The sequence below is a fragment of the Lagenorhynchus albirostris genome, chromosome 2, assembly GCF_949774975.1.
Source record: "Lagenorhynchus albirostris chromosome 2, mLagAlb1.1, whole genome shotgun sequence".
Taxonomy (NCBI): domain Eukaryota; kingdom Metazoa; phylum Chordata; class Mammalia; order Artiodactyla; family Delphinidae; genus Lagenorhynchus; species Lagenorhynchus albirostris.
The window spans coordinates 81,478,452-81,505,859 of NC_083096.1; the positions used below are offsets into that span (position 1 = coordinate 81,478,452).

At 38.3% G+C, this 27,408-nt stretch overlaps 1 protein-coding gene across 3 annotated transcripts in view; it reads left to right on the forward strand.

Moving 5' to 3' along the window:
• Positions 1 to 27,408, forward strand: part of WARS2 (tryptophanyl tRNA synthetase 2, mitochondrial) — an 87,610-nt gene that overhangs the window by 30,404 nt on the left and 29,798 nt on the right. For all 3 annotated transcript variants that reach the window (XR_009539233.1, XM_060142381.1, XM_060142382.1), the window contains exon 2: positions 11,011 to 11,268. Coding sequence is in view for 2 of the 3 variants with exons in the window: in XM_060142381.1 (XP_059998364.1) it covers positions 11,011 to 11,268 (258 nt within the window). In the remaining variant the exon portion in view is untranslated. The remainder of the gene's footprint in view (positions 1 to 11,010; positions 11,269 to 27,408) is intronic.

A 27,408-nucleotide genomic window follows, 5' to 3' on the forward strand; every position in this document is an offset into this window, starting at 1 on the left:
GTGACTTGCACAAGGAAACACAGCTAGTATGTGCAGAGCTGGTATTGGACTTGGTGCTCTGACTCCAGAGTTGGGACTCTTCACCTCCACTCTGCTCTCACTACTTACAGTCTTCTTATCTGCTGCATGGTATTCCATCATATAAAAAATAAAATTACTATTTATTTTATATGTTCCCTACTAATGGACATTTAGTTGCTTGTAGTTCTTTTGTTATTAAAGAGTCATATGGGGAATGCCATGTGTCCTTACATTCTAGTATGATTATTTCTGTAGGACAGATTTCTGTATGTTGGATGGTTGGGTCACAATATTTAAGCACTTAAAATTTTGACCCCCATAAATGATCAGATAATTTATGGAGAACATGCTAGGCACTAAGCACTTTACACGAATAAACTCATCACAATACCCCCCCATCTACCCTGTGAGATTGGTATATTATTATCCCCATTTTGTAGATGCTCAAGAACATATAAGTAATAGAGCCAGGACTTCAACCCAGGCAACCTGGTGCTAAATCCTGCTGCTTAACCATGGTAAATAACCAGACAAGTTATCACAGCCATATTTTACTGCTTTGTCATTTTTCTAACTTATTCTAAAGTTGACTTAACAATATGAGCTGACAGGAGGGTCTGAACAGAAGCAAATGCTTCAGTTGAAACAACCCTGAGGGTTGTGTCAGTCTACAGGTTGGATGATGAGAAAGAGAGCCATGGTTCACTGGAAAATGAGACTTCTTTCTCCTAGTAGTGGTCAGGATAGTCAACAAGATTTTTTTGGTGAAATATCTTTATGCCTGGAAAATAACTTCAGAATCTTTTTCTGTTTTTAGTATTAGTACCTTGTAAGAAATTCACACTGTCTCTCAAAGGTTCAGAACACTTGAGAAGTCATGGAGTTATTACATTTGTTGGATATAAACATTTCTGGCAGGGCTTCCCTGGTGGCGCAGTGGTTGAGAGTCCGCCTGCCGATGCAGGGGACACGGGTTCGTGCCCCGGTCCGGGAAGATCCCACATACCGCGGAGTGGCTGGCCCGTGAGCCATGGCCGCTGGGCCTGCGCGTCCGGAGCCTGTGCTCCGCAACGGGAGAGGCCGCAACAGTGAGAGGCCCGTGTACTGCAAAAAAAAAAAAAATTTCTGGCATCTCGGCTTTGCTTAGCCAAGGCCACCAGTTGTTAGTCCAGGTTTTCCTCAACCAGCTGAGCTGACCATGAGACCTGCCTACAGCTGCTTGAGTGTTGGATTCAGACTCTCTGTAGGGATTGGAGGGAGTTAGAGAGTTTGCCACACAGGGAGATGGGTAGAAAAGAGCATCCTATGCAGAGAGAATTTTGTATTTTATCCATGACAATTCTGATGTCAAAACCTTCTTAGTGGGATCATTTTCTTAGTGCTGTCTGGGCTACCCGTGCTTCTTAAATCCCTGAGCCATAAGGATTTATGGAACTGGGCATTGTTAAGTCAATTTATCTAACGGTGGAAGATGGTGTGCTTACTTGTCGCAGGTGTCTTTTCTCACCAGTGTAGACACATTAGCCACATCTTCATAAGCTGTTGACCATAATAATCTGCTGACCTTCATGTGATACTAGAACTGCCTGAAGTCAAAGGGGCCTCTGACCATGCATTAATACATAAATGCTCAGGGATTTTATTACCTTGAAATGTAAATTATAAGCAAGTGAACTTTTCAAATTTTTACACTCTATTTGTGTGTGTGTGTGTGTGTGTGTGTGTGTGTTTGTGTGTGTGTGTGTGTGTGTGTTCCCATGTTTCTAGTCAGATTGGCAGTTTTGGAGAATAATTATGTAGTAGTTGGCTTGGAACAGTGGTTTTTCAATCCTGGACACACAAAAAATCCCGATGCTCACGCCAAATCCCAAACTGATTAAATCAGAATTTCTGAGGATGGGACCCAGGCATCGGTATTTTTTTAAAGCTCCCAGGTGATCGCTGTACAGATAAGATTGAGAACTGGTGGCTTAGAAGGTATCTTCTATTTTTTATTCATAGTGTTTTCATCTGTACCTCATTTTATATAGTTGAAGTGAACTTTAAGACTAGATATTGGTGTCCCAAAGCCCGTCTCAAACTGGAGCAGGCATCAGAACCCCCTGGAAGGCTTGTCAAAGGACAGATTGCAAAACTCTTGTCATTTCTTTTCCTGGGATAAGTCCACCCATAGAATTTCTGAGTCAGTAGGTCTGGGTCGGGGCCCAGGAATCTGCATTCCTAACAAGGTCCTTGTTTGGGTGATGTTGCAGCTACGGAGACACACTGTGGGAACCCCTGCTCCAATGCCTTCCTTCCACCTTCCTTCTGCGCCTTTGTTGCCAACAATGGCGGCTGGGGCAGCCGCCTCCAGGACAGTCCATATACACACAATTCGGTGTTAGGAGTGCTAATCATGCTGAAGGACGTGCCCACGTGTTGCCCCACCTCCAGATTATCATACATCTAATTTTAAAAGTCTGTATGCAAATACAAGCTGCTCTTCCTACCAGATTGCTCCCCTTAAGCACTTTATGCTTTAAAATCAGAGCCACCACAGGGTAGGTAATTCTCTAGTATCCCAAAATAGAACTTGGATTTCACTTTCCCACAGAAACAATTTTATGAATGGTGTTTAGGTGCAGCTGAAATGGTGCTGTTAAAACCATTCTTCAGAAGTACTGTGGGTTCAATGAGGCTTCCACGGGCGGCCTTCCAGGACCGTAACTGCCATTTAAAGAATTGAGTGTCTGAGTTTCAGAAAACCAATTTTCAAACGAGCTCTCAGAACATAACTTGTTTAGGAACTGCCTATAACTGGAACATCTGGTTCATTTTGTGTATAGTTATTTCGCCCTTTACATGGAGCCAAAGTGGGGAGTAGGAGTGGGAGATTTGTCATTTATTCCACTAACATTTATTAGATCCTCACAATGTACCTGACACTGCTATATACTGGGGATATAAAGATGAAAAAGGCAGCCCCAGCCCTAGAGAGCTCATATTCTAGGTGGGAAAATATTTCCTAAGCAAATAAGAAAATATTTACCAAGTTACCCGTGTGATATGTGCAATAATGAAGAACCGATGAAAGAGGGATCTGTTCTGCTTGGAGAGAGAGACTGACTCAGTGTGTGTGTGTGTGTGTGTGTGTGTGTGTGTGTGTGTGTGTGTGTGTTTGGTAGGGAGAAGGTATGTTTAAGAGGTTTAGAATCAAGGAGAGATTGTTAGGCCTTGAAGACCACGGGGAGTTCTCCAGGCAGAGAAGGGGGCGAAGGACATCCAGGATGAGGGAACAGTCTGAGTGCAGAGGGGAATGAGCGATACAAGAATGGCAAGTAACTAGGTCAGCTTCTCGTGGAGGATGATGGAGGACAGCTGGGAAGGGGATTAACTGCCACATAAACTTTGAACCCTAACCCAGAGGAAGAAATGAGAAGACTTAGTGCATAGAGCTAAGTCTGTGTGTGTGGTATGTGCATTGTTGTCCCAGACTTTTTTTTTGAGAACTTTCTTCTGTATATTTCCCACTACCCTGAGGAAGAACATTTTTTTTTTCAACAAACTATTAATATTTTTTAAATGTCCTGAATCAAGTTGTTTTCAAACCTGTGCTCCAGGAAGCCCCTCAGAGGCTGGCAGGGGTGAGGGCGAACAAGCCCGCAGGGAGCTGCCTACTGGGGCTCCCTCACTGACTCCTGTTATCCATACACCAAGCATTTCTTTGGGCTCTTCTACATATTAGACATGTCTGGTAAGAATATTACATTTGAAAATGGGCATGTAACTAAAAAAGAGACATCTTAAAACCACACATTTAGTAACAGTCTGAGGACTTAGGTGTGGAGAGCCAAATCTCTCAGCGGCTGTAAAAGGAGGAATGTTCTCAGATAGTCAGCTGAAGACGGGACCACCAGACAGGCATGGATCTGTGACCAAAGATAATGGGTAGGATATACCTTTATTTGGCCGCAAAAGGCAATGATAAAATCATATCTTTCCAGCATGATCTCTCTAACACTTTAAGATCAATGTTCATATTTTCTTATGAGGAAAAACTAGTATTTTCATAAGCATTTCAGATCATTCTTTATACTTCAAAAATTTTAGTACTTCTTGATCTCTTGCCTGTATTTACTGTTCCATCCAATATAAAAATAAATTATGTAGTGGTGGTTAAGATGTTTATGTCAAGAATTTGACCCTGGAGTTTAGGAAGCAGTATTGTCATTAGAAATTAAAAGCGTTTCTCACTACATATCATATTATAATTATTTATGTTGTGTTTAGATAATATATTAATCTAGTTTTAGTTACTTTTCCAATAAAAACTAAAAGGACTTGCCAGTTTATTCTGTACCTACATATAAGCTTTGCATTTAAACATAACTTAGCTGCCCTGAGGTGACAATGCAGTCTTTCCTAGGAGGCAAAGTCCCCAGATTTTGTATTTCATCATCTCTGTGTGATGGGGAGACATTCACTGAGGTGCTATTTGACAAGTAAGAAAGAAAACCGGAAAAAAAGGCCTGAAGAAGATAAGCCCACAGAGATGCTGAGGTACAAAAGAAATAGCTGCAGAAGAAAAGAACGTGATGAATATGCAAAAGCGTCATGTGGTCTGGTGAGCAGAGCTCTGGAGGTCTGGATTCTGGCCCCAGGTGTGCCACCAGCTGTGTGCCTGGGCCTTTCAGGAAACGACTCTGTGGCACACCTTCCCTTTCTGAGAGCGTGTGTGTGGAGGGGAGGTGCGGGCGGGAGTGAGGATACTTAAAGGCCAGACCAACCATGAGGTCAAGAAGTTCTAAACTGGATGCAGCCCTGTGCACAGGAAAGGGACAGAGCTCGGTGTCCAGGGCTGAGAGCTGGGTTCCAAATCTAACCACCTGCCTGTGATCTTGTGAGGGTTACTTAACCTTGCAGTGTCCTTCCCTGGAAAGTAAGGCCAGTAATTCCTACCTCCTTCACATCCGATGAGGTCCATGCAAGTGCCAGGAAATGTTTCTGATAGCTAAAGTTCAGCACAAGAATGAAAATCCATCTGCAAAAGCATTCTACTGCATGATAGAAGGACAGCTCAGTGCACCGAGGGAAAATAGATGCACAGCTCTTAAAATCTGGAAGCGGCTTAAATAAGTCTGTAAAAAACATTTTTAAAAAACCAAGTTTATTCCTTTCAAATTATTTCACTGACCTAATAATACGTTGCTAAGTACTTCTCATCTATGCTTTTATGGAACTCACGGTCTAGTAGATTAGTCACTCCTTTCTCCTTTTTTCTTTTTAAAAATAATTTTTTCCTGCAGTTTTAATTGTTGGCCGACATATTGCTTCTTGTTTGAGGGTGACATAAGACTTGCTTTCTCTTACATTGAATTAATATTTACTATGTTGATTCCTAGGTCTGAGCATCTGGTTTCATTTCTAAGCAGAAATGAACCCAGTTTTTTTTTTTTTTTCTTGGTGCTGAGTCAGCTTTTTCTCTCCAGACCCAGAGCCCTCTGTACTTTCTGGAAGAAAGAGCTGACTGTAGCAGAACAATGCTGAGCTGTGGCCAAAGAAAGCTTCAGAGAAGCACCTGGATCCTCCCAGCCAGGACCGAAGTGCTAATTTTCTATGCCGGGTCTCCTATGTTTCAGCTCTTATATCACTAACTGGTGGTATAGACATTTTCAAGAAAGTGTTGAAGACAGATGCGAGGGGCCTAGGATTGAAATAGTAGGGTGACATACATGATAGAATTGAGAAGCACCAACAGAGAGCTTCTTAAGCTGTATTTTTTATTTAGAAGAATAAATAGACTTACAAAAAGAAATTTTCAACAAAATTAGTTGTTAATGTTGTTGATTCCTTTTTTATCGCAATCCATGATAACATGCCTTTCATGGAACCAATTAGACATAGTGCTTGCTCAGCCAAGTTTTTGGTCTGCCGTCGAGTATAGTTAAAACAGGTGTGATGAGTGCACAATTGATGCTACAGCTGGACACAAGCAGGACTTTGTAATAAGAATCTTGAAATCTTTAGTTGAAGTCTTTGGTTCCCACCACCATACCAAAGTTGAAAGTGTTTCAAAGCTAGTAGGCAGCCTTCTTTTGATGTATTTTATTCACTTGGGATTAAAATCAGAAGCTCTTTAGTTAATCACAAAAAATATCTTTTGCCATGATTAGCAGCTTGGGAGTTTTTAATTGCTTTTGGGTGCAATAATTGAAATTATGATAATTATGAACTTGGGATATGCTCAGTACCTTATGACAGGAGCGCTTTTAGCTACATCTGTCAGATTGATAAGTTCTCTCTTTGATACAAACTCCCACCCTGTCTTCTGGAATATATCAAATCCCAGGGCTGAAGCTGCCCACTGGTAATGCTGATTCTGTTACAAATTGAGCCAATGCATGTATTGATTGGAAGTGGCGTTTGCTAAGGAAATACACCTGAAATAAAAATGAAGACCTATTTTGTAAAATGCGCCTTTTTTTATTCTCTGTGCGTTGCGATGGGATTCAAGGTTGATGCTCTAGACTTCCCCATGAGCGAATGCCTGTGGGCTAGTCTTGAAGCTGTTTTCTTTGTGGTTTGCCTCCTGTCCACTGGGAAGCCCATGCTCCTTTCATTTTCATTCTTTTCCAACTCTAGTGCTTTTGAACACAGAACCCCCATCCTCCCACCACCCAAACTCCACATTCCAGCCCCATGATTTCATGGTACCAGGCATATCTCCCCTGCCATGCTGTCAGGCTGCCTGCTGACTCTTGCAGGGGGAACAGACGGGAACATAAACTCACCGCAGAAGTGCAAGACACTCTCTGTATATTTTTAAGACCAGGAATCCAGTTCTCATTTAGATCCTGTATTTTTTTAATAGCTCCTTGAAAATTGAACAAAACATTTCTTGTTGCTCTTACTTCTTGATAACATCATTCCCTCTGCCTGGATATATAGAATCACAGAAACTAGAGAACGAAAAAGATGTATTAGATCATGTCTAGTTCATTCCCACCGGTCACAATTCTTTTTTCTCATAGTCTGTCCTCTAGTGCTTTTCTCTTCTAGTTTTCCCAAGAATTAGTTTCTCCATTTCTCTCAGGGAATAATTCCTTAGTTTGAACATGGAGGAATTTGTGTGGAAATATTCATATTTTTTTCTCAGCTTGATACTATTGGCCCTTATAATCCTTTATATGACCATAAACAGTCCCCTTTCATCCTAGGTCAAGCATTTCTGGACGGCATTTTTTTTCCTCTTCATTTATTAAGTTCAGAGCTTGTTTTTCTGCTTTGCTTTCTCTCTTCATCAATCAGTCCCAAAAGCCCATTAATCATTTTTTACCTCACTGAAAGCTCCTTTGCTTATTCCCATATCAGGAACCCAGGGCTGGTTAAGGTCCTAAGGTACTGAAGGAAGCCTCACTGATATGTGCTTATTCTATGCTAACGCTTCTCTCTCCCTTTCTTTCTCTCTCTCTCTCTCTCTCTCTCTCTCCCTCAGCTTCAGTTCTCAGCTACAAACTATTTTTAAAGTAATGTCTCTAAATTATGATTTGGGGAGTTAGTCATTTGACAGCCTCATGTGTGTATGTACATGTGTATGATTTTAAGTGGTAATATTATATTTGTTCTCAGTTACTTAAAAGGTTTTTTCATATTCTCAGAGCCACAAACCTCTTAGGTCTCCTGAGTGCTTATATCAAGTACAATTCTAGATCATGGAACTATGATGTAGCATTCTATTTTAGGGCTGTTACCTCAGGAATAGAGAGGAAAATAAGCAGATATAGGAAAATAGACTGTAGGATTTGAAATTCTTGGGAAAAGGGAAGGGCAAAATATAAGTAGTCTTGGCACTCACACATCTAAAGTAGATTAGCTCTTAGGAGCTAATATTAGATATAAAGACAAAGACTTTTTTAAATGTTACATTCTTTTTTTAAAAAAAATTCAACTTTATTGATGTATAATCGACACATAAATTGTAAGATATTTAAAGTGTACATATACCATGGTGATTTGATATACATTGTGAAAAGATCCCCCCCACCTAGTTAATTATTAACACACCCAACACCTCACATATTTGTCTTTGTGTGTGTGAGAGAGCATTTGAGTTCTACTCTCTTAGCAAATTTCAATTATACAATGCAATGTTATCCTGTAGTCATCGTGTTTTACATTAGATCCTCATAAACTGTACGGTTTTCTAGATGAGAGGACCCAGTATTATAAAGATGTTGGTTCTCCCCAAAGCAATCTATGGACTCAATGTAATCCCAATCAAAAACCCCAACAGGTTGCTTTTTTTTTTTCTCTTGGAACTTGGCAAGATGACTGTAAAATGTATTGAGAAGTATAAAGGACCAAGGGTGGGTTAGATACTCTTGAAGAAGAAGAAGAAGGTAGAAAAACTTGTTCCACCAGGTCCCAAGACTTATCAAAAAGGCAGCTGCGGTACTGGTGCAGACATAGACAAATAGACCATGGACCAATGAGACAGAATAGAAAGACCAGATACAGACTCAGACATATAGAGATAATTGGTTTATGCTGAAGTGGCATTCCAGAGAGCAGTGGGGAAAGGATCTTTTCAATAAATTGCGATGGAAAAATTAGGTATCCATATAGGGGGAAAAAAAGGAGAGAAAATAAAGTAGATGTCTACCTCACACCATATGCAAAAAACTCCAAATGGATACAGACTTAAATGTGAAAGATAAAACTTTAAAGCATGCACATACATACGCTTTATATATGTATGTATGTATATACACACACGTATCTTCATGAACTCAGGATATTAAAAGATTTCTTCTATGACATAAAAATCTGGTCAAAAATTATATATTTGAAGAACATCTCTTCATCAAAAGGTAACATAAAGGCAAATAGCCACATAATGAGAGAATACATTGGCCACACATGTAACTGACAAAATATTAGGATCCAGAATATACAAAAATTCTTAAATCAATGGAAAGATAATCCAAGCTGAGAAAACTAGGCAAAATAACTTGAACAGCCTCTCCACAGAAGAGGAAATAAAAATACCAAAAGCCATGAGTTCTCAACTTCTCTAATAAATAATCAGAGAAATGCAGTTAAACCATAATGAGATTCTACCCTATATGGTCAGTTAGCTAAAAATAGAACTACTGGCAAGTGTTGGTGAGGATGTGGAACAATAGGAATTGGTGGTAGAAACTGCAAATTGTTACGTACTGATACTTAGGAATAGTTTAGCACGCTGTAGTACGATTGAAGGTACTACATATGCATACCTTATGATCCAGCAATTCAACTCCTAGCTACGTACACTGGAGAGACTTGGCACTTAATACACAAATATATGTGTAGAGAATATTCTTTTTTTTCCCCCATAACTTTTTTTTTGCAACAGAAACGTTGCAAAATAATGCAGTGAATGTAATGAAGTCTTAATAGATGGTGTTTAAGCAAAACATGGTAGCTAGTGGAAGGAGCATACATGAGCTTTGAAGTCAGTAATACCTGACTTGAAATTTCAGTTCCACCTATTAGTTGTGTGGCCAAAGGCAATCTATTAATATTTGTGAGCCTCAGTTTTCTCATCTGTAAATTAGAGGTAATCATATGCCTACCATATTATATATTATAAGGAATAAATACATTAATGCATTAAAGCACTGAGCATAAATGCCTGAAACATAGTAGCTGTCCAGTAAATTATGGTTGTTATTAGTAATTTTTTATTATTGTTAAAAATGATAATGATGTATTTTATCATTTATCTGTATTAAAGACAGAAAATATTTTTTAAAAATTTGTTGCACTGGGCTTCCCTGGTGGCGCAGTGGTTGAGAGTCCGCCTGCCGATGCACGGGACGCGGGTTCATGCCCCGGTCCGGGAGGATCCCACATGCCGCGGAGAGGCTGGGCCCGTGAGCCATGGCCGCTGAGCCTGCCCGTCTGGAGCCTGTGCTCCGCAAGGGGAGAGGCCCCAACAGTGAGAGGCCCGCGTACCACAAAAAAAAAAAAAAAAAAAAAAATTTGTTGTGCTCAAAAGCTTACAAATACAGAGGCACATTTTTTTTCTTCTCATTTTCTATTATAACTTCAATAATAGACAGTATAGACCAATGGGATAGTATGACCATGTCAAAATGATTTTATAATTTAAAAAATTATGCAGAATTAAAAACTTCGTTTGAAGAAATAAAAAACCAACTATGATTTTATCAAAAGTAAATGGATACTGAAGCGTGAAAAAGTTAAATAACTTTATCAAGAAGCAATATCAGAAATAGAGTATAGGTTTCCTAATTTTTAGCCCAGATCCTGCACATTAAATTATAATATCAGCAATTATTTTTATTTTTTTATTTTATATTGGAGTACAGTTGATTAACAATGTTGTGTTAATTTCAGGTGTACAGCGTAGTGATTCAGTTATACATATACATGTATCTATTCTTTTTCAAATTCTTTTATTTTTAAAGAAAACTGAATTAAGTAAGAGTAGCCTTTAGCCCTAATGCTAAGGCCTTCATTGCCTTAACTGCAAAATGAATGAAGTCATGTGAAAAACCCCTGGAGCCCCTTTAATCTCCAGTGAAATTTGATTCTATGTCTGAAGTCCCTGCAACTGACCACCAGAACCACAGTCATCTTTTCCTCTTGGGAACTCTTTTCTGTACCCCACTATTTACCTTGCCAAACCAGTCACAATTGTGTTGTAATACTGTACGGTTACTTTTATTTTCATAAGCATATCCTCTATCTCCAGTTAGATTGGAGATACAGACCTTTTCTTACGTGCCTTTGTGTTTATAAGCTTTTGAGGGCAAAAAAAGATTTTTTTAATATAATTTCTGTCTCCTAATAGCACCTAACATAGTGCTTTACAAAATAAATGCATTTAAGGATGATGACTGTCAGATTGCAGTTAAAAAAAATTGCGTAGCCATCAAACATGGGCATAGGATTCATGGATTGTGCTTCAAAAGCAATGTTGTTTGTTTTCCTTTGTTCCAGAAAGATTCCGTGAAGCGCATATTTTCTGGCATTCAGCCTACAGGAATCCCCCACCTTGGCAATTACCTGGGAGCCATTGAGAGCTGGGTGAGATTACAGGACGAGCATGACTCCGTGCTGTACAGCATTGTTGACCTACATTCCATCACTGTCCCCCAAGACCCAGCCGTCCTCCGGCAGAGCATCTTGGACATGACGGCTGCTCTTCTCGCCTGTGGCGTAAACCCAGAGAAGAGCATCCTTTTCCAGCAATCTCAGGTCAGCTTCTCAGATTAGAACCGAGAAAACATTTATTTTCAGATTGAGGAAAAAATCGAATGGTTTATATAACTCCTGTTTTTGATTTTTTTTTTTGACCCTTCAAGTGTGACTTCATCAAATGCGACTGTTTCATTTTCATGTTTTCCCTATATTCATATCATTGAGTATTATTATAATGCAATAGTATTTTCAACTTTCCCTCCACTGTACTAGGTAAGTTTATAATGCTTCATAAACCAAAAAGTTGTATCCCATTAGTACTTCTAACCCTGGAATTGTTTTTCTGTACTGGGTTGCATTCAAACAGATGAATTCATGCTGTTGACTAGTCTCCTGGTGATGAGGGATAGAATTTAGCGACTGATGGTTTTACGTAACTCCGATGTTGCTTTATTGGGTATTGCATTTGGAAGGTCTATTGGATAATTCCCATTGTTCATTCTTCGTATAATAACTTTTGAGAAGATTTGAGAGAACTAGCTGGGAAATTGGAAGACAATGTCCAGTGTCTTGAGTCCAAGCCAAGAAAGGCTTTAGAACAAAGCCAAAATATTTGACTCATATCTTTACTATGGATGAATCAGTTTACTCTTGGACAGGCAGATAACCTGGACTAGAGACAAGGCGCTTAAGAGACTCCCTAGCAAAGAAGGTGAAAATTTTAACTGGATCATGCCCTTATCACATGTCTGCTTTAACCTGGTGACAGAGCCCCAGCCAAGGAATGGTATGTTATACATGTTTTGGCACATATTAACATGTATGCACATATGGAACGTGTTATACATGTGATCCTTTCTTGATCATAAACTTCTGACAATCATTATTTTTGTATATATTTAATCACCCACAGAACTTAATGTAATGATTCACACAGAGCAACCATTTAAAAATATGTAATCAATGAAAAGAGTATCTTCAAAAAATAAATGCAGTTATCAACTTAAACTTGTTACCAGCTTAGAGATAATGTGATAGAATAATAGATTCTAATCATTAAAATGACCATAAAGGCAATTTACCTCAATTTCCTTTTTTACAGTTGGTCAGGAAGCATTTCCTTACGTATGGCTTTTCAGATTCAATCTTGGACAGATGTAATTGTTATCAAGTACTTGCTTATATTGAGCAAACACCCACCTCCCTGTAACTTCTAGCCACTCATTTAACTCCTCGCTAAAAATACATATAAATCAACTCTCTTCCACATGACTGCTCTTCCAAACTTGGAGACATTAATTGTGCACCATCCTTACCCTCCAGGTCCTTGTTCCATAGGCCTTACCTTCTTCAAATTAGCTTACCCTAGATCTCTCACCCTCTTGGTTGTCCTACCTCAGAAGCACTCATACCTTCTCTCTGAAAGGAAGGTGCCTCTCATATTTCATGAAGCAATGTTTATCTAAACTCTTCACATCCATCTCTGAAATTATAATGCTGGTCATCTTTAGAGCCAGTTTTGGAGTCACCTAATGCATTTTCCAAAGCATACCATCTTCACTCCATCTTAGCTGTTTTTGATACAAGCTCTCTTTTGATCCTTATGTGATATTCTTTTTAAAAATTGTATTCTCAGTACTTATTTCCATACTTCTTGTAGGTGAAAATGTCTAATCTCCACAAAGTAACCACTTGTCAGTTGCTTTTTAAAGTGACCTTTAAAATTAAAGGCTTATTTACAGTCACATCCAGTACTTGCACTTTGAGCTCATAGCCCCAGAAATGATTACCATATTCTAAAAATGTTCTCCTTTGTAAAGGATTTTTGGCAGTGACCTCCATAAATGTATAAAATTTGCAGTAATTGAGGTATCTTCTTCCACATGGTACATTGTTGTTCAAAATAGCAATTGAAAGAGTAACCCACAATATGGGAGACTTTGTAAGAACGTTCTCATAAGTGAGGGATAAAAAAATTCACCTTCCCTTTGGTTTTTTTATGTTACAAAATGAGCTCACTGGTTCCCAAACTAGTGAGCTCATTATGTGGGTCTAGGTCAGAGAGTGGAGGCAACTGGTGTTGCCTGTTTCCTCAGTGGCCTCTAAATTGGCTCCCAGTTGCCCCTCCTACCATCCCTGACTTCAGCTCCCTTGGGGGAATTTCGATAGTTTGCCAGTAAAATTTGAAGGAAGTACTCATCAGCCCACATTCCACAATTTGTCCCACAAAGACAGTATTAAAGACTTCCTCAGGTGTCTTTCTGTCCTCAAGACATGCTTGGTCTGGGCCATTTCCTTCTTTAACTCGGGCAACCAACCTTATTACAACTCAGTGGATGGACTGAATATTTTATCAGATCTTCTTTCCTTTTTAAAATATTTAATAAAGAAAACTTTAAATATATGCAGAAGAGTAGAGAGAAGAGTATACTCTACCCCATCATTTACTCACATTTTGTGATTTGTCTCGCCAATGTTGTTTTCTTTGTTGAAGTATTTTATAGCAGATACCACACATCATGACATTTCATGCCCTAAATATTTCAGCATGCCTCTCTATAAACTAAGGAAATTTTCTTACATAACCACAATACTGTCATCACACCTAACAAGTTAATGATAATTCCATATTATCTTCTAATACCCAGTCCATGTTCAAATTATGCTGATTCTTCCAAAATGTCTTCCAAAATGTTGTCTTGTTGGAATGATGATCCAACCAAGGTCTATGCATCACATTTGATTATGGATCTTAAAGTCTCTTTTTATTTCATGCCTTTTGATTTGTTGATCAAGTTTTATTTCCTGGAAAGTTAATCCTTCTGCACTTAAAAAAAAATTTTAAACTTTGGTTTTTATGCTCCCACTTTTTTCTTTTTTTTTTTCCTGATGTGGTATGTATTTTTTTAATTGAAGTATAGTTGATTTACAGTGTTGTGTTAATATCTGCTGTACAGCAAAGTGATTCAGTTATACATATATATACATTCTTTTTTATATTCTTTTCCATTATGGTTTATTACATAAATATTGAATATAGTTCCCTGTGCTGTACCATAGCACCTTGTTGTTTATGCATTCTATATATACTAGTTTGCATCTGCTAACCCCAAACTCTCACTCTATCCCTCCCCCACTCCCCTTCCCCATTGGCAACCACAAGTCTGTTCTCTGTGTCTGTGAGTTTGTCTCTGTTTTGTAGATAAGTTCATTTGTACGCTCCCACTTTTTTCATGCCTTTGATATGTTAATCAGGTTTTCATTTATTTGCTATAAAATTAGCTCTTTTGGACATAAAAATAAACCTTAATTTTTTGTGCTTCCTCTTTTCACTAATCTGTGTTAGCTGATGTTTAATGGCTATAAACTGCCATCCTACATAGTTGCTTGTCACCATTTATAATAGTTTGACTAGAAACGATGCTTACTTAGTGCCTACGGAGTGCCTAGAAAGGAGTGCCTAGATATCAGTTCCTCTAGAATGCTGTAAAGCTTTAAGAGGTTCATGGAGGATGATGGGAAGTTCTTCCTGATGCTTTATCTTGAAACTGTGAAGGCATGTATTGGCTTTTGCTTCTTAGGACCATTCTCAAGTAGAAGTATATTAACTAAGCTAGTTGTCTTGAAACAATGATTATTTTAAAGACCTGGCCCCATATTTGCCATGTTCTAGTAGGTGAAAGAATCATCATGGTGTTTGTATTTTATGTCTTACTATCCAAAAACCAATTAATTAACAACTGTCTTTATCAACCTGTGGAGTTTTCAGTACAGGGGGATTGAAAAGAAAATAGAGCATCTTTAAACATGGAAGATTTACCAGCCGTTTCATGTATATGACCTCTCTTTTAATCTTCAAAGCAGTGCATGAGTTAGGCATTACTGTTTTTTCACAGATGAATAAATTAAGGTATAAAGAGATTAAGTAGTCAGAAAATCTCTGAGAGGTCCCTGGTACTTAGTAAATGCTTAATAATATCTTCTTAATTAGCTACCTGAGGTCATAACAGCTTGTAGGTGGCAAATCCAGGACTCTTTTTTCTTCCTAAGGCACTACTTTTAGAAGCTATATAGACAGTTTCTGACTTACAGTGGTTCAACTTATGATGGTTTGAAAGCAATATGCATTCAGTAGAAGCTGTACTTTGAATTTTGGATGTTGATCTTTTTCCAGGCTGGCAATATGTAGTACGATATTCTCTTGTGGTACTGGGCAGCAGCAGGGAGCTGCAGCTCCAGGTCAGCCGCGAGATCACCAAGGTAAACAACCGAGACACTTACAACCATTCTGTTTTTCACTTTCAGTACAGTATCCAATAAATTACATGAGATATTCAACACTTTATTATAATATAGGCTTTGTGCTGGATGATTTTGCCCAACTATAGGGCTAATGTAAGTGTTCTGAGCACGGTGAAGCTATGATGTTCGGTAGGTTAGGTGTATTATATGCATTTTCAACTTAGAATATTTTCAGCTTAACCATGTGTTTATCAAGACGTAACCCCATTGTAAGTTGAGGAAGATCTGTACTCATGGGGAGAGAATATTTTTCGGTCTCCCACCATGCCTTTGCCTCAGGAGCTGTTGGCAGAGGGGCAGTGCAGAGCCAGAGCTGACCTGAAGACCCTGGACTACTAAATTACCCTCTCACTCCTGCTTCAGTCTCACAAATCGGGGGTCCATTCCCCACATTGTAGCCACGGTCATCTTTCTACTTAAAATACATCAGCACCTCTCTCCTACCCTCAAGGTAAAAATTTAAACTCCGTTTCTAGAAAGCCCTTCAAGCATGAGGCCGCTGAGAACATCAGGTCAGTGTTTCTTCCACGCCACCACTTTTTATCACAGGTTATTTTGTGTTCAAATGATCTGATTAACTTTTACCAATAATTCTTTAAAGCAGAAGTTAGAGTATTTTCTTCTGGGTTTTTTGTTTGTTTGTTTGTTTTTATATATTTATTTTATTTATTTATTTTTGGCTGCGTTGGGTCTTCGTTGCTGCGCGTGGGCTTTCTCTAGTTGCGGCAAGCAGGGGCTACTCTTTGTTGCGGTGCGTGGGCTTCTCATTGCAGTGGCTTCTCTTGTTGCGGAGCACGGGCTCTAGGTGCATGGGCTTAGTTGCTCCGTGGCATGTGGGATCTTCCCGGACCAGGGCTCAAACCTGTGTCCCCTGCATTGGCAAGCAGATTCCTAACCACTGTGCCACCAGGGAAGCCCCTCTTTTGGTTTTATTTTGAGAAAATTTGATAAATCAATTCTTAACTTATAAAACATAAATTAGAGGTTATTTGTGTAATTTTAACAAGGTTTTTTTTGTTAATTTCTTTATATTGGGAATTTTGCAGTACATTTAAGCATTTAGTTGATCACTGAATATGATAGGAATTTAGAAAATAATTAGAATTAAAGTGTTAGGAGACGATACCAGTTAAAATTAGTTATAACTACATCTCCTCACAGACAATTATTTCCAAGTAAAATGAAGAATTTTTGAAATTGTGAGTTAGAGAAAAATACTTTTTATATTATATAAGGGCTCTTTTCATGTATATCCATTGTGTTAAGCAAAGTACTTACAGATAAATATAAAGACTAGTTCCCCAGGTGCCATTGTTGGACACCAGAGTAAGTTATAGTAATTATTTGAAATAGGGAAAGAGTTTAGCTATGTTATAATGCTGATTTTACCAATAATTTTTATCTCCAGTCCTTTGCATTCTTTCTCAGCGGTCTGACTGGAACGATTTAGACTTACTGAAGATTTTTCTCATTATTTTCTTTTTCTTTCTTTCCCACCGGCCTCTAGTCATGGTGCTTCCCCTACAATATGTTTGCCATATGTGGGGAATTTTACAGAGCCTCTCCTCTGAAAGGTGTGTGTGTGCACGTGCGCATGTGTGTGTGTGTGAGTGAGAGAGAGTGGGAGGGAGAGGGAGAGGGATCGCCTGCTTATGTGTGTGCTTGGCAGAGGTTTCCATGCCAATGTCAAAGTCAGTGGTCTCTTATTTCTAGCAGGCCCGAGTGCAGATCCAGTCTGATTCCCACAGCTGCCTCTGAGGTGCATGTTTCCACATCTTTAGTTGTTACTTTGCTTGGGATTGAATCACCCTGCAGATGGAAGATAAAAGCTGGAGTTCATAGCTTTAGGCACTGGCTTTCTGCCAAGGCTGGGAGAAAAGGACAGTTTTCGACCATCAGACATCATGTTACAGAGGGTCCAAAACAGTCCAGGGAAGAGTCGAGGGAGAAGAATGGAATCTGCAGCTTTGGAATGTGGCCTCATTCTCTAATTAGAGGTAGGTTTTGTTTCCCAGGAAACTAAAATCAATAATAACAATAAAGGAAAGGGGGCTATGGAGGAACCAATTTCCGAATAAGGGCCAAAGGAACTGACTACATGAATCTTGGCTCACTGAATACAAACAAAAGTTGTACCTGACCCATTCATTGTCCCTTATCTTAGAGGTAAAAAGCCAAAGCCTAAAGTAGGACAGAGAATCTTTTGTGTTTTCACTTATACTAGTAATGGAAGCATATTTGAGTACATATTTGTATTTGTTAAACTCTCAAGTTGTTAGGCTACCAACAACAGGTGTACATTCAACTTGTAATAGGAAGGAAGCAAACAGACCTCTATATAGGTTAATGGTCTTGAGGAATCTATTTGTAAAATTGGTGTCACCTCCAAAGTTTCCAGGGAGAGACAAAAGTTCTAAATGGCCCATGGCATAAATAATAAAGAGAAGTTAGGAAAATTATTATATAACTCAAACTCCTCATGTTATATTTCCTTCTCTAAAAAGTTTCCACTAGTACCACTTCCTTGCCTAGATCTATACTCATGTGTGACTTGATGAGAAGCTGTAGTATTTGTGCTGCTTGCATCCTGGACTACAGAGTTAGGTCATATCTTAATGACACCTCCAAGAAGAGTTATTTTTTACTATCAGGGCAGTAGTGGAAAGAGTATGAGCTTTGAAGCCAGATACAGTTTGAATCTCACTGTGATCTCTTCTTGTAGTGACACAGTGGGCAAGTTACTGAAGCTCTCTGAACCCCCTTTTTAATGTCTATAATAGGGATATTTAAATAATATGATGTATAATTCCTGGAAGATGTTAACTTTCTCTCTCACCCTACATCACCACACACATATTGTCCCCACCCCAGGCTCCTTGATTTGTTTAAGGGTAAAGCGGATTTGGAAGGTGGAGATCAACTTAATGACAGTGCCTGTCTTTATACTCAATAACAAACTATTTTCACAGGCGTTTGTTATCAAAGGTTTTTCAGGACTTTTTAAGAAATATTTCAGACATTCAGAAAAGTATGAAGGCGAATGGCTGCTTTTTGAAATGCTAACCTTTTGGCATAGTTGCTGCATGTAGTTTCTGGGGTTTTTTAAAATTAATTTTTATTGGAGTACAGTTGCTTTACAATGTTGTGTTAGTTTCTACTGTATAGCAAAGTGAATCAGCTATACGTATACATATATCCCCTCTTTTTTGGATTTCCTTCCCATTTAGGTCACCACAGAGCACTGAGTAGAGTTCCCTGTGCTACACAGTAGGTTCTCATTAGTTATCTGTTTTATGCATAGTGTCAATAGTGTATATGTGTCTATCAAACGTTACAAGTACAGTCGAAAGTTTCTGTTTAGCTCTCTCTAACCCCATTATGTTTCCTGCCTCCCCAGAGGTAACCACTATACTGAATTTAATACTCATCATTCCCATGTACGTGTTTCTATTTGTATTGCATATAATTTGGCCATAACAATCCATATCATTTATTTTGTATGTTTTAAAACTTTATGTAGATAGCATCATGCTGCACAAATCTTCCTGCATCTATATTTTTGTGTGCAACATTAGTTATGTGTTCGAGATTTATTCATTTTGACTGCTCTACAATATTCCATTGTCTGGCTCTATCACAATTTATTTATCTATTTTCCTGACAAAGGGTATTTAGATTTTTTTCCAACTTTTTTGTTACTGCAAATAATACTACAGTGGGCATACTTCTATATGCTTTTCGTGTACATCTGAAAGGCTTTTCTAGGTGTACATAGGAATCATGAGGATATATGACATGTATATATATCATAAGTGTTAGTGGCTATTGCTAGATTGCTCTCCAAATTGGTATTCCAATTTACATTCCCAACAAGTGAAGAGTTTCTTTTGGTCTATGGCAATATTTGGTATAATTAGACATTTTACTTTTGCCATTATAAAGGATAGAATATGCTAGCTTGTTTTAATTTGCATTTTTGGTTTTGTGAGCCTCTCTATCATACCTTTCTTTTCTATTTCATTAGTTTCATTGTTTCCTCTCTTGCTTCTGTTTTCTTTGAAATTACTTTGTTGTTATTTTTCTAACTTCTTAAGTGGACCTCATTAATTTTTAGCCATTCTTCTTTTCTAATATAATTATAAATACTCATTTCCTTCTAAGTACTGTTTTATCAGCATCTACAAAGTTGTGATATGTAGTATTTTCACTATAACTCATTTGTAAATGATTTCTAATTTCTATTATTTCTTGTTTGATCTGTGATTTATTTAGAAATATGTGTTTTAATTTCCAAATACATGACTCTTTTTCTAAAACCCATTTTACCCACTTGAATGACTAAAATTAAAAATACTGATAGTGCTAAGTTTTGGTAAGGATGTGGAAGAACATGAACTCATACATTGCTGTTAAGAGTATAAAATGACAAGTTCTTATAAAATTAAACATATACTTACCAAGTGACACAGCAGTTTCACTCCTAGGTATTTACCAAAGAGAAATGCAAACATTGCCTGCAAAATGACTTATACGTAAGTGTTCATAGTGTTTTTGCTCACAATAGTTCCAAACTAAAAACAACCCAAACGTCCATCAATGAATGAATAAATAATTGTAGAATATTCAATCAATGGAATATTCTTAAACAGTGAAAAGGAGTCTGTAACAACATGAAGGAATAGCAGAAACATTATGCTGAAAGAAGCCAAGAACAGAAGAATTCATATTATATACTAACATTTATATGATATTCTAGAACAGGCAGAACTAATCCCTAATAACAAAAAACAAATCAGTGGTTTCCAGGAGCAGGGATGAGGGAAGGGTGAGGAATAAACTGCAAAACTGTGTGAGGGAACTTTTGGGGGACATTGAACTGTTCTATATCTTGACTGGTGTGATGGTTACACATGTATAGATTTGTCAGAACTCCGTGGACTGAGCAGCTAAAATGGGTCCATCTTATTGTTTGTACTTTATGCCTCACTAAAGTTGACTTAGTATTAAAAAAATTTTTTTAATGAGTAGGCACTTAGGATATATAAGTCAAAAGAAAAGAAGAACCCACAGAACTGTGTGAGAACACTACAGGTATTTAAATATAGTTGTCATTCAAACATTTAAAATAACAAAGGCAAAATAAATATGGCATAAAAATTTCATCTGAGCTTTGAGTCACCCATTCACAATGAAACCAAGAAACAACCTGCTCACAAGTTTAGTCAGTAAACTAATTATTTTGTTTGCTGTTGTAACATGTTCCCTAAACTTCTTGTAAAACCAGCAAAAAGCCCCATGAAACCAAGTGTTGCAACTGTTGACCCCACTCCAAGGAAAGTATAAAAAGAGAGTAGCTCTGGGACTTCCCTGGTGGCACAGTGGTTAAGAATCTGCCTGCCAATGCAGGGGACATGGGTTTGAGTCCGGGTCCGGGAAGATCCCACATACCACGGAGCAACTAAGCCCGTGTGCCACAACTACTGAGCCCGTGTGCCACAACTACTGAAGCCCACGCGCCTAGAGCCCATGCTCCACAACAAGAGAAGCCACCGCAATGAGAAGCCCGCGCACCACAATGAAGAGTAGCCCCCGCTTGCCGCAACTAGAGAAAGCCCGTGCACAACAACGAAGACACAACGCAGCCGAAAATAAAAATAAATTAATAAATTAATTTTTTAAATAAAGAGAGCAGCTTTGCCGAGGATAGTGCTTTGAATTAGACTGAAGGGATCTTTACTGCCAAGAATTTTAGGGAATTTTAGTCAAGAGTTGAAAAGAGTTTAAAATAAGAATATGAAAATCATCTTATGATTTAAGACTTTCATCATTTTTGTTTGTTTTTGGATGATTTTTTAATTCATGTTTTTCCTTGTTTAAACATTATTTATCCAAATCAAAACAATAACAAATATATGTAGGGAGAGACATCATTTACAAACATATTTTGTACTTATTTGTTATATACTACAGGATAAAGAACACAACCCAGGGTTGTGTTGTTTTTTTTTTTTTAATGAAGCACAATGTGACCTCTAATTTACCTGTGCTTAGTCTTTTCTTCTTATACTTCTTTACTACTCTGATTCATTGATATATTAACTGCTCATTCCTTTTAATCTCCAGAATTCTGTCCTGAGGCAGGTAGGTAGGTAGATAGATAGGTAGATAGACAGATACATAGATAGATACATAGATAGATCTATTCCATATTTTTTATTTTTTCTGCCCTCTTGAAGTCTCATCTACTTCTATAACTTTCAGCCATTTTCTCTCAAATCTTGTCTCTTTCCCTGAACTTTCTTCCTAGTTTTTTGTGTTTCTAGCAGTCTTCTAGACTTCTCTCTCTGGATATCTTTCCAAAATCTCAATTTCAACATATCTGAAACCAGATCTTTCCTTTTTACCTCTAACCAGCCCCTCCACTTGAATTTTTAAAATAATTTGGGATGAAATTCACATAACATAACATTAACTACTTTTTCCCAACCTTAGATATATGTTTATATTTTTTCTTTACACAGACTTTTTTTTAAAACTGAGGTAAAATACATGAATATAAAATGTACCATCTTAACCATTTTTTAAGTGTGCAATTCAGTAGTGTTAAATATATTCATGTTACTGTGCAACCGATCTCCAGAACTGTTTCATCTTGCAAAACTGAAATTCTGTACCCATTAAACAGCTATTTCCTCCCCTCCCCCCAACCTCCAGACCCTGGCAACCACCATTCTGCTTTCTGTCTCTAAGAGTCTGACTGTTCTAGATAATTCATATGAGTAAAATCATACAGTATTTGTCTTTTTGTGACTGGGCTCATTTCACCTAACATACTGTCCTCCAGGTTCATCTATGCTATAGCATGTGTCTTAATTGCCTTCCTTTTTAAAGCTGAATAATATTCCATTGTGTGTATATATCACGTTTTGTTTATCCATTCATTCATCTGTCAATGGCTATTCGGGTTGCTTCCCCCTTTTGGCTATGTTTAATAATGCTGTTGTGAACATGAGTATACAAATAGCTCTTTAAGATCCTGCTTTGTATTCTTTCTTTTTTTTTAATCAAAGTATAGTTGATTTACACTATTGTGTTAGTTTCAGGTGTACAGCAAAGTGATTCAGTTATATTAATTCTTTTCCATTATAGTTTATTACAAGATACTGAATATAGTTCCCTGTGCTATACAGTGAATTCTTGTTGTTTCTTTTGTGTATAAACCCAGAAGTGATATTGCTGGATCACATGGTAATTCTATTTTTAATTTTTTTAGGAATCACCATACTGTTTTCCATAGCAGTTGGACCATTTTACTTTCTGACCAACAGTGCACAAGGGTTCCAGTTTCTCCATCCTCATCAACAGTTGTTATTTTCTTTTTTGTATGCGTGGGTTTTCTTGGCTTTTGTGGGGTTTTTATAATAGTAGCCTTCCTAATGGATATGAGGCCATATCTCATATTATAGTTTTAATTTGCATTTCCCTAATCACTAGTGATGTTGAGCATCTTTTCATATGCTTGTTGGCCATTTGTATAACTTCCTTAGAGAAATGACTCTTCAAGTCCTTTGCCCATTTTTTAATCAGGTTGTTTTTGTTGTTGTTGTTGTTGAGTTGTGGTAGTTAGTCTTTATTTTCTCCCACTTCACAGGTTGCCTTTTCACTTTGTCATGCCCTTTGATGAACAAAAGTATTTAATTTAATGTAGTCCCCAAAATCTTCATTATTTTTTAGGACCTAAGTTTTGGGGTCTATCATATATACACACATGAAAATTTAACATAAAATTTACTCAAGAAATAAATTTTATAAAAACAACAATAAACTGTCTGCAGTCTTGTCCTCTACAGGATAGCTCTCTTATTCTTCCTCAAGGTAGGAATTGCTTGTGGGGGGGGGAGGGGCATGTTTATGGTAGATTGTTATCATTCCTAATTATTCATGTTCATTTCCTGTAAGGACAATGATCAGCAGACTTTTTCTGCAAGAGCATAGATAGTAAATAGTTTAGGCTTTGCAGGCCACATGTGCTGTCATCACCCTCTTCACCACCACCTCTCCTCCTCCTCCTATTCTTTTTCCTTCTCCTTCTTCTCTTTTTTTATATTTGACTACCCTTTAAAAATGTAAAAACCATTCTTAACCCATGGGCTGAATAAAAACAATCCACAGGTCAGATTTGGCCTGTGAGCAGCAGTTTGCTAACCCATATGTATGAGGATTATATGTCCTCATCCATTGCCGCATGACTGACAGTGCCTTCGATAGGAGAAGCATCTGTTCCTACTCCACTCGTGTTGGGCTTGTCCACATGACTTGCTTTAGCCAATGGAAAGTGAGTGAGCTTGTTATACACCATGCCCAAGCAGGATCTTTACAAGCCATTCCATGTTTGTTCTAACTCTCTTGCTCTTCCTTCCTTCTAACTCCTTCAGTTTGGGTCCTGGAATGAGAAGGTATGTAAAGCAGAGGAAAAGCCAGCCTACAGCTACTAATATATGATGTGAATGAGAAAGAAACCCATTGCTGTGGGCCGCTTATTTAGGGTTGTTACCCAGCATAGCCTAGAAAAAGCTGACTAATGTACTGCTCTAGGTAAAGAGGTACATATGTGTACACATACACACACATATACACACTAAGCAGTAGGACTTAGACGGAGGTGACTTTTAAGTCTGGAGCAGGCTTATAGAAGCTACTTATTTAGCTTTGTAAATATTGAACTAAGAAAAAAGCATAGAAGAATCCAAACGTGTACAGATAGATATTCATTGGCAAACATAAATACTGACAGGAGGCAGACCAGTTGAAGAGAGTGAGTGAGAGTTTATCATTGATAACAGAGTTCTTTTAATTTAAATTGATCCCCAAACAAGGTTCCTGTTAAGGGGATTTGTGATGAGGATGATAAGAGTCTAATAAAAATAACTCAGCATGAAATTGCTAGTTTCCAAGAGGAAATGATCAATGGGAATTTGTGAGTCTGAATAGTCTTCCAGGTGTCCTAACCAAAACTTATAGTACCTGATTCCTGGGAAGATAACATTTATATAGGAAGTAGTAAAATCCTAAGGGACACTTAGACATTTGATCTAAGATTTACTGAATCAGCTAATTGCTTGAATGGCTTCGATTGATACCTAGCAGCTGTATTTTTTTGGAATCATGCTATCCTGTACTCTCCTTGCTAATTAAATGTTTCTGAAAAAAGTTTAAATTCAGCAAAACACAGGGGCTACTATAACAGACATTCATGTTCCCAACACCAAGGATGAATATTGTTGACATTTTGTCATATTTGCTTGACTTCCTATATTAAACAAAGTTGAAGGACCCTTTAATTCTTTCCTTGCCCACTCCTTTCACCCCTCCTCCCTACATCCCTTTTCTCTATCCCCAGGCAACCAAATCTTGGACTTGACCTATATCAATCCAGCCAATTTTTCACACTTGTTTTCATGTGTAATCCCATGAATAAATATAATATTTTTAATTGTGTGGTTTAAAAACAAAATGATACAAGTGGTGCCATATTGTAGAACCTTTCTGCAATTTTCTTTTTTCACACAGCGGTATGTTTTTGTGATCTCATGTTCATACATCTAACTCTAGTTCATTTCTTCTATTTGTTGTATAGTGTGCCATTATATAAATAGGCCACACTTTATTTAGACATCACCCTATTAATAAACCTTTAATTTCATTCATGCATTCATTTAATAAATATTTATTGAGCACTTACCATGTCCTAGGTCCTGTGTTATGTACTCATGTTACATCAGTGAAGAAAACAGACAAAAATCTTTGCCACCATAGTACTTACATTCTGTTGGGGTAACACAACATAAATAATAACTATAATGAATAAACCAAACATAGAGTATATTAGAAGGTGATAGGTTATATAGAAAAAGATGAAGGGGAATTGGGAGTGGCACTGAGGGAAACATGTTGCTATTGTAAACAGCGTGGCTTGGTGAACCCCCTTGATAAGATAATATTAGAGCAAAGACTTAATGTGAGGGAGTTAGTGACGTGAATATCTGGGGGAAGAGAATTCCTATCAGAGAAAAGAGTCAGTGCAAAGCCCCTAAGGTGGGAGTATGCCTGGTGTATTCAGGGAACACAAGGAAGTCAGCATGTCTGGAGAAGAGGGAACAAAGCGGGTGAGGAGGAGGGTTGGAATCCAGACGTCACAGGGTTGAAAGGGAGGAGATGATCATGATAGGCCATTGTAAAGACTTCGGCTTCTACTCTGAGGAAATGGGAAGTGCAGGATTTGGAACAGAGAAGTGACACAGTCTATGTTTGTTTTTGTTTTTTTTTGTGGTACGCGGGCCTCTCACTGTTGTGGCCTCTCCCGTTGCGGAGCGCAGGCTCCAGACACGAAGGCTCAGCGGCCATGGCTCACAGGCCCAGCCGCTCCGCGGCATGTGGGATCTTCCCAGACCGGGGCATGAACCCGCGTCCCCTGCATCGGCAGGCGGACTCTCAACCACTGCACCACCAGGGAAGCCCACAGTCTATGTTTTAAAAGGGTCATTTTGGCTAGTGTTAAGAATAGACCGCATTGTAGCTAGGTTGGAATCAGGGAGACCAGTTAGCAATCCAGGTGAGAGTTGATCGTGCCTCAGACCAGAGTAGTAGCAGCAGAAGAGGTTAAAGTGCTAAGAGATTCTGAATATATTTTGAAGGTAGAAGCAACAAGATTTGCAGATGGATTAGGCATAGAGTATGAGAGAAATAGAGGAGTGAAGAATGACTCCAAGGTTTTTGCCTAAGTAACTGCAAGGGTAGAGTTGCCACCAACAGAAAGGACAGCTGTGGTAGAGCAGGTTTGGGAAGGAAGGGTCAGGAGCTCAGTTCTGGGTAGACTGAATTTGAGATGTCCATTGGATATCCACACAAATATGCTGAATGGAGAGTTGGATATATGAATCTGGAGTTCAGCAAAGAGGTCTGGCTAGAGTTATACATTTAGAAGTCATCAGTTACACAAATCGTAGTTAAAGCCATGAGATGAGATGAAATTGCAAAGAGAGTGAGTGTAAAAAAGAATGTAAATAAAGAAACAAGGACTAAAACCTGGGTGTCTGCAATATTAAGGTCAGGGAGAAGAGAAGGAACCACACAAAGAGACTGAGAGAAAAAGTATTGAAACTGGGAGAAAAACTACAATAATGCAGTGTCTGGGGAGCCAAGTGAAGAAAGTGAATCAAGGTGGAAGAAGTAACTAGTTGTGTCAAATGCTGTTTAATATGTCAGTAAGATAACAACTTTATCTTAACCATTAGCATTGCTGACTGGTGAGCGGTTGTAGTGGAGCAGTGGAGGTGAAACCTGATTGGAGTGGGCTTAAGTGAGAAGGGGAGGCTCGTCAAACACAGCAGCAGCTCTGGCATCTTTTTCTTCATTGATGAGAACCCATTCTCCCCACTCACGTTTTGAAAGGATCTGGAGTTGGCTTTGATTTGAGGGCCATCTATTCCTGTGGGGAGAAAAATTCCTGTCTGGAGGAAAGTGGAGATCATGCCAAAGATCAGAAAATCAAGACTACTCAAACTACATTATCTTTATTGCCACGGAATAAGTAATGGATGATGCATCAAAGCACAGTTGTGATGAATTCCACCTGCATAGTTTTTTAAATAGCCTTATTGAGATAAAATTCATATACCATACAGTTCACTCATTTAAAGTGTACAATTTAATGACTTTTGGTATATTCACACAGTTGTGTATCCATCGCCATAATCAAGTTTAGAGCATTTTCATCACTCCGTGATGAAACCCAGTACCCATTGCCCCTCTCCCCTCTCCACGGCAACCTCCGATCCACTTTGTCTCCTATGGGTTTGCCTTTTCTGAACATTTCATACAAGTGGATTTTGTGAT